Source organism: Cryptomeria japonica, chromosome 9, assembly GCF_030272615.1.
Source record: "Cryptomeria japonica chromosome 9, Sugi_1.0, whole genome shotgun sequence".
In the NCBI taxonomy this organism is placed as follows: Eukaryota; Viridiplantae; Streptophyta; class Pinopsida; order Cupressales; family Cupressaceae; genus Cryptomeria; species Cryptomeria japonica.
In genome coordinates, this window is record NC_081413.1 from 522,153,345 (window position 1) to 522,165,463 (window position 12,119).

At 33.5% G+C, this 12,119-nt stretch overlaps 1 protein-coding gene across 1 annotated transcript; it reads left to right on the plus strand.

Moving 5' to 3' along the window:
* The first annotated feature begins 578 nt into the window (after nucleotides 1-578).
* Nucleotides 579-1,585, plus strand: LOC131066878 (uncharacterized). Its single transcript, XM_058001747.2, has one exon. The coding sequence runs from the start codon at nucleotides 673-675 to the stop codon at nucleotides 1,513-1,515; it is 843 nt and encodes a 280-aa protein (XP_057857730.2). The 5' UTR covers nucleotides 579-672; the 3' UTR covers nucleotides 1,516-1,585.
* The last annotated feature ends 10,534 nt before the right edge of the window (nucleotides 1,586-12,119 follow it).

Consider the following 12,119-nt stretch of genomic DNA (forward strand, 5'->3'; position numbering starts at 1 on the left):
CTCACATAATTCCACATTAACATATTAAACACAAGATAGTTAATTACAAGACAGTCCACTTAAATTATTATTAATATATAAAATTTTATTTGCTCACATAATTCCACGTTAACATATTAAACACAAGAAATGTAATTACAAGACAATCTTGACTCAAACTACCATTAATATATAGAATTTTATTTACTCACATAATTCCACGTCAACATATTAAACACAAAACATCTAATTACAAAACTATCTTGACTCAAATTATCATTAATATATAAATTAACATAGTAAATACTTAACATCTAATTACAAGTATAGAATTACTTATAAATCCTGTTCAAAAGCCCCTTATAGATATATTTTAAAATTTTTTTTAACTTTAAATATTTTCATCATTAAACGACAGTTTAATTTAAAATTTAAATATACACCCATTCATCAATTTAAAAAATACATTCAAAGAACAATTTAAACCCATAGATAGGGAATACACGTTTTGTTTCAAAATTTCATCGTGATTCCACCAAATTTCACCATTTTTAAAGATCTCCTTACAAACTTTGTAAACTCAAATCAAGCTTGTCCAATTCACAATCTTGCCCGATTCTCTATTTATACAGAGAGATTTCCTTAACGATTTCCAGGTACCCATTTTCTACATCAACCCAGCTGATATTTGCAATGGTGTCTGAATCAAATAAAGTTGTGAAAGCAATGGCAGAAGAGAGCAGTACAACTTCACTGGTATCCCGCAAGCGTGTATTCCCCTGTCGCCATTGTTCCAGACAATTTCATACCCATCAAGCTTTAGGAGGCCACCAAAATGCCCACAACAACAGCAAGAAGAAAAAGCCCACGCCCACCATCACCAATTTCACCTCAATCTTTGCCCAACACAAAAAATGGCGCAGATTGGCACCTCGCCCACCTTCAGTTTTTTCAATTCATGGCCTCTTTACAACCACAGATCTTCATCATTCTTCACCCTCTCTTAACATAAGCCCACATTCTTCAGCCCAAATTGGGTTTCAGCAATATCCTTTCAGCCCAAGTTTGTTTGGAGGTCTTCAATCATGCGGAAGTAAGACTGAATGTAAAATGGCAGGATTTCAGCCCATTGTCCATGGTGGTCTTCAATCATTTGGAAGTAAGAGTGAGCCTAAAGAGGCAGGATTTCAGCCCATTGCCCATGGTGATCTTCAATCATGTGGAAGGAAGACTCAGTCCATTGCTCATGGTGGTCTTCAATCATGTGGAAGGAAGACTGAGCCTAAAGAGCCAGTATATCAGCCCATTGCTCATGGTGGTCTGTACTGTCCTGCTACTATGTTTGGTGGTGGCGATCCTTGCAGTTTTCAAAGTGCTGGGCAAAAGGAGAATGGTGGGTTGGAAAGAGTTCCTTACAGTTTTCAGATTCCTCTCCAGGAAACAGTTGATCCCTGCAACAAAGGTGGAGAAATGAGCTTCCAATCATCTTGTGTGATTGAAGAAGAGGAAGAGCTTGACCTCTCTTTACATCTTTAATACTACATGACACTGTTAGGGTTTTCAGAATCTGCTTATGAGTGTAATTTTTTTAATGGAGGAATTGATATCTGATGGGATCTGCAAGTTATTATAACTTTCATCTGTCTGAGCCTGTCTTCCATTCATGTAGGATAAATTCAGTCTGTCCCATATATAGTTGAAAACTATAATAAATTAATTTTATGATCTTTTTTCATATTTTCTGTTGGATTCATGTTTTGACTGCTTTATTATTGGCTATTTCAGTCTTGGAATCATTGTCTAATTTGTTTTTCTATAAGATCTATGAATGGAAGTTTTAACATGTGTTATTATAACTTGCATTTGTTTGAGTTGTCTGTCTTCCATTCATGTCAGATAAATTCAGGAAAAACAAACATGAGAATCATATTTGTATTTTCCAAAGTTTGACCGTCCCGTCTATAGTTGAGAACTACAATAAATTAATCTATAATCTTTTTATGCTTTCTATTGGACTCATGTTTCAACTTCTTTGTTATTGGCTGTTTCAGTCTTGGAATCATATCCTAATTTGTTTTTCTATAAGATCCGTGTGAAGTAAAGTCTTAACATGTTTTATTATAACTTTCATCTGCCTGAGCTGTCTGTCTTCCTTTCATGTGGGATAAATTCAGAAAAATTAAATCTGGGATGATCATTTGTATTTTCCTCCATCTATAGTTGAAAACTATGATAAATTAATTTATAATCTTTTCATGCTTTCTGTTGGATTCATGTTTTGACTGCTTTGTTATTGGCTGTTTCAATCTTGGAATCATATCCTAGTTTGTTTTTCTATGAGATCTTTGAAGCTAAGTCTTAACATGTGTTATTATATAACTTCCATATGTTTGAGTTGTCTGTCTTCCATTCATGCTAGATAAATTCAAGAAAATCAAACCCGAGACAATCATTTGTATTTTCCAAGGCTTGACTGTCCCGTCCATAGTTGAGAACTACAATAAATTAGTTTATAATCTTTTCAAGCTTTCTGCTGGATTCATGTTTGACTGCTTTGTTATTGGTTGTTTCAGTCTTGAAATCATATTCTAATTTGTTTTTCTATGAGATCTTTGAAGTGAAGTCTTAAGATGTGTTATTATAACTTCCATCTTTTTGAGCTGTCTTCCACTCATGTTGGATAAATTCAGGAAAATCAAACCCGAGACAATCATTTGTATTTTTCAAAGGCTTGACTTTCCCTTCTATTATTGAGAACTATTTGAAAATTATAAATTTAATTTATAGACTTTTGGTGCTTTTTGTTGGGCTCATGTTTGAATTGGTATGCTATTGGTTGTTTCAGTCTTAGAGTCATATCCTAATTTGATTTTCTACATAATAATTATAATTATTTTTAGTGGAGGAATTAATATATATGAGATATGTGAAGAGAAATCTTCACATGCATTATTATAGCTTCCATCTATTTGAGTTGCCCTCCCTGCACCCATGTCAGGTAAGTCCAGGAAAACCAAACCCGAGAAAATCATCTGTGTTTTTCAAAAGCTTGACTGTCCTATCTAATCATTGAGAACTACTTAATAGTTATAAATTAATTTATGGCGTTTTCATGTATTGAATTCATGTTTCTACTGCTTTGCTATTGGTGTTTAGTGTTGGGGTCTTAATTTTTTTTTGTTACATAATAATTATATATTTGTGAAGTGGAGGAAATAATATATAATGACAATCTGTGAAGTGAAATCTTAACCTGCATTATTATAATTTTCATCTAAGCTGTTCTCCACAATAACTTGATGGTCCCATCTAACCTTGAGAGCTACTTAATAAGAGAGATTAGATTTTCACAATCCATGGTAATTCATATCTTTTGCTTCTGGATTCAACTGTGTAGAATTTTTTTGCATTTTTTCGAATCACACTTCATGATTCATCGTCTGGATGAGAGAGCTGTAGGAGAAAAGTCATTTTTTTTCCCTACAACTCTCTCATTTGATGATGAATCATGGAGTGTGTTTTGATGTAAAAAAGTTCGACACAGTTGAATCCAGAAGCAAAAGATATGAACTACTTATAATTATAAATTATTTTTTTAATCTTTTCATGTCATCTGTTGGATTCATGTTTGGATTGCTTTGTTATTAGCTGTTGCAGTCTTGGAATCATATCTTAATTTATATTTTACATATTAATTATAGTTTTTTTTATAAAAATGGAGCAATTAATATTTGATGGGATTTGTGAAGGAAAGTCTTAACATGCATTATTGTAACTTCCATCTGTCCCCACTTATGTCAAATAAATTCAAGGGAATCAAACTTGTGACTATCATTTGTGTTTTACAATTACAAGATTTTAATCTTTTCATGCTTTCTACTAGATTCATATTTCAAGTGATTTGTTTTTAGCTGTTTTAGTTTTGAGACACATCAATTGTTTACTTCTATTTGCCATCTTTTAGTTTTAATTGATTTTTTTAGAATGTATTTTTCTATATATGTGAAGTAAATTCAGAAGAACCAACTTTACAACCATCATTTGTATTATGAAAACTATTTAATAATTATATATTAATTTATAATATTTTCATGGTTTCTGTTTAATTCATGTTTCCACTGCTGTATTATTGATTGTTTAAATTTATTTACTTCTATTTTTATCAAATTACAATTTCTTTCACTGATTTGTATCTACAATTGTGGGTACCTTGCCTTGTTAATATTTTTCATATTCAAATTTATGTTATTGATTTAAATGAGATCTACGAAGGTCTGTGTTCAAATTTGATGACATGAGATCCGAGTTCAGATTTGATAAAATGTAGAAATATTAAATGTGTGCAATTTTAATGAAATTTATAAATATTAACTTTGTTTTAAATTAGTGGAAATTTATGAGTATTGAATGCCAAATAATGGTGCCAACTACAATTGTTTAATCAAGTCTTAAAGGAAGGAACAATGTCTTTTGTTAAATTCTTCAGTTAAATTTGGACTTCAAATGACCTTACTGATCACTCAGATTTAACTATCATTATGGTTAAACTCAAGTTACTGCAAAACTCTAAACAAATCAAACCATAACACTAAATCAAATGAAAAAATAACACTAACACAATATTGAACATTAAGTTGAATTTTTTTTATAAACTAAAATACAAATAGAATTCGAACCCTTAAGCTAATTAAACTCAATATAGAAAAAGAAACATTAACACCATATAGAACCCCTAACTTTTAAACAAAATTAAACACTAAACTACGAATCAAATCTAAACTATTAAGCTAATTAAATTCTATAATTAATTGAATTCTAACCCTAAACCAAATTATACCATAAACTTAAAACAAAATTTATGCCAAAACCTAAACCTAATTAAACATAAAACCAAATCAAACCCTAAATCTCAAACTGAACAAATCAAACACTATTACTAAATCAAATGGAAAAGTAACATTAACACCATGATGAACTCAAACTTGAAACAAAATTAAACACGAAACTAAATTGAACCCTAACCTTGACTATACCAAATCAAAACCTAAGCCTAAATTGAAACATTCACTAACCTTAACACTAAACTAAATTGAAGACCTATTGTTAGGGGTTTCACATCTACATTATAATTGCAATTTTTTTTTGTTTTTTTAAAGAAGATTTAATATTTGGTGGGATCTATAAAAGTATTGATATGTATTTTTATAATCTTTGTCTATATGAGATGCCTCCCACCACAATTTTAGCCCTATTTGATTGTCTCTTTCACTCTTGGGATCATATTTAAATTATTATTTTTCCGTATGGTTTTATATTAATCTTGTGATGGAAAATGGAGTGTGATCTAAAATGTGATATCTTTAATTGTTTACTTCCAATTACTCCATAATTTATGTTTGTCATTGTTCAAGAAAACCAAATGTGAAATGATCATTTGTATTTTCCAAAGACTTCATTGTCTTGTCTATTGTTGAGAACTACTTGTTAGCTATAAATTAATTTATAGTCTTTTGTTATTGTGTGCTTCAATCTTGGGGTCATATTCTAATTTGTTTTTCAACATAATAATTATAATTTTTTTAAGTGGAGGAATTAATATATGATGAGATCCATGAAACAAAGTCTTAACATGTATTATTATAATTTTCATCTCTATAAGTTACTCACAAGGAATAAATTTGAGGGAATTAACTTGATGGTCTCATATGACCATTAGAGCTACTTAACAATTATAAATTAATCTTTTAATCTTTTCATGCTTTTTGGAATTATGTTTCAAGTGGTTTGTTGTTGACTATTTTATTCTTGAGGCATATCTAATTTGTTTATTTGTGTTTGTTCCACAATTTATGTTTTCTATCATTTAGTGTCAATTGACTTTGTTGGACGGAGATCAAACCTTGGAGCATGGCAACCCAATTTTTTTTTTTTCAAAATGCTTCTCAAACGATGTCGACATCTATATATTTTGACTTGTTTCCATAAATAAAAGCATTTCTCTATTCATGTGAAATAAATCCAAAAGAACCAAATTTAAGACCATCATCTATATTTTCCAAGACTTAACTGTTCCATCTACGATCTGAAAAACTACTTAATAAGAATAAATTAATTTATAATATTTTCATACTTTCTATTGAATTATATTTGGACTACTTTGTTATTGATCATTTCAGGCTTGTGGTCATAACTAATTGGTTTAAATATGTTTGCTCGATAATTTATGTTTGCCACCGTTTAATTGCAATTGTTTTTTCTTTCGAATTGCAATTTGCAGTTTCTTCCATTGCTCCATAAAAACAAATATAAATACCTTGTCTTGTTAATGTACGATCCCTTAAGATATATAATATTTGATAGGATAGTGTTCAAGTATTTTTTATATATTCAAATTTTTGTTTTTGATTAAGGGTAAAGTACGTTTTTAAGGACCCAAAATCTTATTTACAAAACGTTCCCATTAGGATATTCATAGCCAACTAGTAGCCAACAACTAGCCAAATGATACAAATAACAAGCGAGAAAGACACCAACATAAAACAACAAAAAAGCACAAGAGTGAACCAAATGAAACTAATGAAGATTCTTAAGGGCCTCATTTGTTGAATATCCGGGCAATTGAGAGGGGCGGTGAATCAATTGAAAATAAAATCCTCTTTTAAACTTTATTCATTGATTTGGAATAACTAGCAGAATTAGTAAAATAGATAAACATGAAAAAATATGCACATAATAGATCAGACACAAGAAACACCAGAATTTACGTGGAAAACCCAAGAAGGGAAAAACCACGAAAAATGTTAATTCTTAATATATAAATATTGGTTAAGGTGACACTAGTTAAGGTGGTTTTTACAAAGGATGTCTTACTGCCGTGATGCTCACTGCGGGAGAGATCACTGCCCAAAAAGGTTCATTGTCGAAGAGAGAAAGATACAAGGGAATCCACCACTGAAATATAGTCTGCACAACTGAAACTACTTCTTGTATCAATCCACAACACAACTCAACACAACAACTGGATTCTTTCAATCTCGCATGTCATCAACACAAAATCCACACTCAAACTCATCCAGATCAAACTCTTTTATTTGCTATCTTCAGAAAAACATAATCCTCAATGTTGGCTAAGATAGAGATCTAAAATAGGTCTCTACTAAACATTTCAATGGTGGGAAGGAATGAGAAGTAGACCTCATTACAATGTTCCTCATTGACCATATCAACATGTTACATGAACATCGCCAAATCCGGAACTAAAACATTATCCATACGTTAATCAAATGCCATAGAACAATCTCGACTTCTGGACCAAGATCTTGACTTTTGGATCAATCCGGACCCAAGAATTATATTAGCAACACATCTTCTGAAAAGCCAAGACATCTAGGGAGTTTGAGAAACCTCCAAATGCTTAATACCATCTCATACATATACAGTTGCTCGATATACCACATCCTTTACCACATCCAGACCTAATCTAGACCACAGGATTTGACATTAATGACAAAATATAACATAATGCTAACAATCCCCCCCTTTGTCATTGATGGCAACATCCAGCAAGATAATAAACATAAACATTATACTCTCTCTTCCCCTTTGACAACAATGAAAAAGGTAGGCATAACTCCCCCTAAGAAACTCACTCCTGCTCCTCCTGAGAGGAAACACTCAAGCATCAATCCAGAAAAGAATATGCAAGTTGCTCACTGGACCAATGCACATTACTTAAAACTGGAAAGGGGTAATATCCCCAATTGCTGTCGAAGATACTCAAAAGTATCTTTGCACAAAGCCTTAGTGAATATATCTGCAATCAGCTCTTTTGTAGGTACATACTCAAGTCTGACTTCATTATTCAACACTTTCTCCCTCAAGAAATGATACCTAATAGATATATGCTTTGTTCTAGAATGCTATACTAGATTCTTTGAGATATTTATTGCACTAGTCTTATCACACATGATTGAGATAGGATTATCAAACGTTACATCAATATCCTTCAAAGTCTGCTTCATCCATAAGATCTGTGTGCAACATGAAGATGTTGTAATGTATTCTTTTTCTGCTGTAGCTAGAGAAACATAGTCTTCTTCTTACTCGACCAAGAAAACAACTGAGAGCCAAGAAAGAATGCTCCTCCTCTTGTAAGTTTTTTCTATCATCAACACTTCCAACCCAGTTTGCATTTGTATAAGCTATCAAGGTAAAATATGAGCTCCTGGGATACCACAAACCAAACTCTTTTGTGCCTTTAAAATATATGAAAATCCTCTTTACTGCCACAACATGTGATTCTTTTGGTTCTTGTTGAAATTTGGCTGCCAAACATACTGCATACATGATATCCAGTCTGGTAGCATTCAAATATAACAATCCTCCAATCATTGGTCTGCACTGAATTGCATCTGCCTTAGGATATTTTTCATCTTTGGTTAACTTACATCTAGTGGTCATAGGTGTACATACCGGTTTGGAATTTGCCAACCCAAACTTCTTTAACAGGTCTTCAATGTACTTAGACTGAGAAATAAAAATTCCTTTATCATTTTGATTAACTTGCAAACCAAGAAAGAAATTCAACTCACCAATCATGGACATCTCAAATTCTTTCTGCATCTCACTAGCAAATCTTCTACACATGTCTTCATTTCCTCCAAATACTATGTCATCAACATATACCACAACAATTAGGATTTTACCTGAATTAGCGTTGAAATATAAATTGCTATCAATCAATCCAATCTGAAATCCTTGATCAGTTAGGTATTGTCTAATCTTTTGTACCAAGCTCTAGGGGCTTGTTTCAGTCCATACAAGGCCCTTTTCAATCTGCAAATAATGTTTGGATCATCTCTCAGCTTGAAAGCTTCTGGTTGTTCAATGTAAACTTCTTTTAATTCTTCATTTAAGAATACTAATTTTACATCCATTTGATAGACCGTGAAGTCCTTGAGTGCTGCAAACACCAAGAACATCCTGATTACCTCCATCCAAGCAACCGAGGCATAAGTTTCATCAAAGTCAATGTCTTCAATCTAAGTATATCCTTTGCAAATCAACCTTTCCTTGTTTCTTACAACCTTTCCATCTTCATCCAGTTTGTTTCAGAATATCCATTTAGTTCCAATCACATTCTTGTCTTCTAGTCTATTGACTAATTCCCATGTTTGATTTTTCTCAATCCGATCCAACTCTTCTTTCATTGCCTTCATCCAATTTTGATCATTACAAGCTTCTTCTATTGTCTTTGGCTCAATTTTAGATATTAAACATAACAAGACTTGTTCTTGACCTTCTTTGCTTCTTGTGATGATACCTTTTCTCTTATCTCCAATAATTTTATCTTCTGAATGATTCCTTTGAAAATACCTTGGAGTCTTGGATGTAGATGATATAGCATTTTGATCATTATTTTCTTTATTTCTATTTGTTTCTTCCTTTTTCCTTTATTTGAACTCATCAGATTCATGTCCTGTTGCTATTTCTAAGTCTTTTGAAGTGCTTTCATCAACTCTCACATTTGTACATTCAACTAACTTGTTCAATCTCTTGTTGTAACATTGATGTGCCTTGATCTTTGTTGAATAACCCAAGAATATGCCTTCATTTGCTTTGTTGTCAAACTTTCCAGGATTATCCTCATCTCTCCAGATACATCTCTTGCTTCCAAATAATTTAAAATATTTTACTTTCAGAGTTCTACCATACCAAATTTCATAAGATGTCTTCCCAAATTTCCACCGGTATAAAATTCTATTAAGAGTGTATGTCGTTGTATGGATTGCTTCTCTCCAGTAGACTTATGGTAATTTTTCCCCTTTTATCATAGTTATAGTTGCCTCATGTATAGTTCAGTTCATCCTTTCCACTACACCATTTTGCTACGGTGTTCAGGGGGCAGATAACTGTCTTCTAATGCCATGTTTCTCATAGAAGTCACTGAACTCATCAGAAATAAATTCTCCACCTCTGTTAGATCTTCAACACTTGATTTTCCTATCAACCTCATTCTCAACTTTTTCCTTGAATACCTTGAACTTCTCTAATGCCTCAGACTTCTCTCTTATAAAATGCAAGCCAAGTCATCCTAGAATAATCATCAATCAGTAACATGTAATACCTCTCACCTTGCAAACTCCTTGTTCGGGTTGGACCACATAGATCCGTGTGATCCAAATCTAGTAATTTGGTGGACAAGTATTCTTTTCCTCTAAATGTTCTCCTTGTTTGTTTTCCTACTTGACATTCCTTGCAAATGTTGTTCTCTGGTTTAGTCAATCTTAGTAGATCTCTCATTGCACTCCTTGAACTGATCTGTACCAGGTTCTCAAAGTTGATATGACACATCCTCCTCTACCATAGCCAGGTGTCATCGATTTGAGATATTAAATAGTGTCTTGTAGGTCCTTCCAACTGATACATGTTTCCATTTGTCCTCCTTCCAACTATAATAACCATTCCAGACTCCTTCCAAATCTCACATCCATTGTCCTGAAAAACAACATTATATCCATTTTTGCACATCTATCCAACACTCAAAAGATTATGATACAAATCTTTCACATAGTAAACATTGTCTGTGTTATGTTTTCCATCAAAATTAATCAAACCAATTCTAACAATCTTTGCTGTCTGATCATCTCCAAACCTAACAGAACCTCCATCATACTTTTCAATCTTTATGAACTTACTCTTATCACCAACCCTATGATTTGAATATCCACTATCAATCAACCATTCATTTTGATCTCTTCTAACATGAAATGTATTAGCAACATGTAGCGTCGTAAATTGTACGCACTTGCTAGGGTGGTACAATTTCACACCTAGTTTAGCACCTGCCTTGGCACATTTTGCATTTTGCATTGCATTTCCCCTTTAGCACTTAATTAATTAAATTAATTAGGTCTAAGGTTCTATTTTATCATCTCCTATATCATAAAGTTGGGCCCTTTTCATTAAAGTGTGCCCCTTTCATTTTATTCTTCCAATACATCATTTAATCAAAAACCCTAATTAGGTCCTATTTTGAACTTGGGGGCTTGATTTCGGGGGTCAAAACATCTCGAAATCAGCTGTAACTTCGAGATTCTCTCTAAAATCATCATATCCGACAACCCTGAAAATTTGGTGAAAAGTTGTCGGGACCATGGCGCCCAGAGTGCAACATGGTCCCGGACATTTTTCCCGAAATTTTAGGAGCGCGATCCAATCATAAAATAAAGCTTAACCCCAAGAAATTGGCGGGAGATTCAATCTCTAGGTCGGCCAAAAGACGAAATTACGACCTAGGGTTTCATATATAAAAGCTCTCTTTCTTCATTTGAAAGGATCTGGATTTTTGTTTTCAAGGACCTTCTATGCAGCGAAAGAGTAGATCTTTGAAGACTTCAACCACATTCAACATCCATCCATCAAGCATTCATCAATTTCATTTAGGGCTTGGGAGACATTGAAGAACAATAGGAGATTACCGACTGAAGATTGGCTTGTACTCCTCCCTGGAGGGTTGGGTATGATTTCATGTTGTTTTCATGTCTTTGCATAAGCTTCAATATATCCTTTATTCATGCTTTAGATCACTTTGCATCTTGATTTAGAGCATTTACATTATCATTTACAAGCAATTAGGGTTTACTTTCTAGGTTGCTCTAGTTTGCTTTCTTGCATTTAAGGACCTTGCACACACACTAGGTCTGCACACACAATACATTTTACAATACAACTTGGCTATTCGTGGAGGTGGAAATCACCGAAGCAGGGGTTTGACTAAGGCAAAACCCTATATAGCCGCCCATACCCTTTTCAGATATAAGTGCAGGTTTCGGGACTCGGACGACGCCGCAGGTTGCAGATCCGGGAGAAGCAGACTGAGACCGCCCTTCCCACCAAATTTCAGAACAAAAGACTAGGACAGGGGCATGGGGCGCCCTGGTCCTGCCAGGACAGGGGCGCTGGGCGCCCTGGTCCTCCTGACAGACAACATTTTCAGCATTTTTGACAGCTTTTCCAGAGTGCAAAACAACAGTTTCCGGAGCAGTTTCAGGGGCAGAATCAGGACAGTGGCGCCCGCGCCCCCGTCCCGAACATTTTCACTCATATTTCAACACCGGGTACACATTTGCATTCTTGTC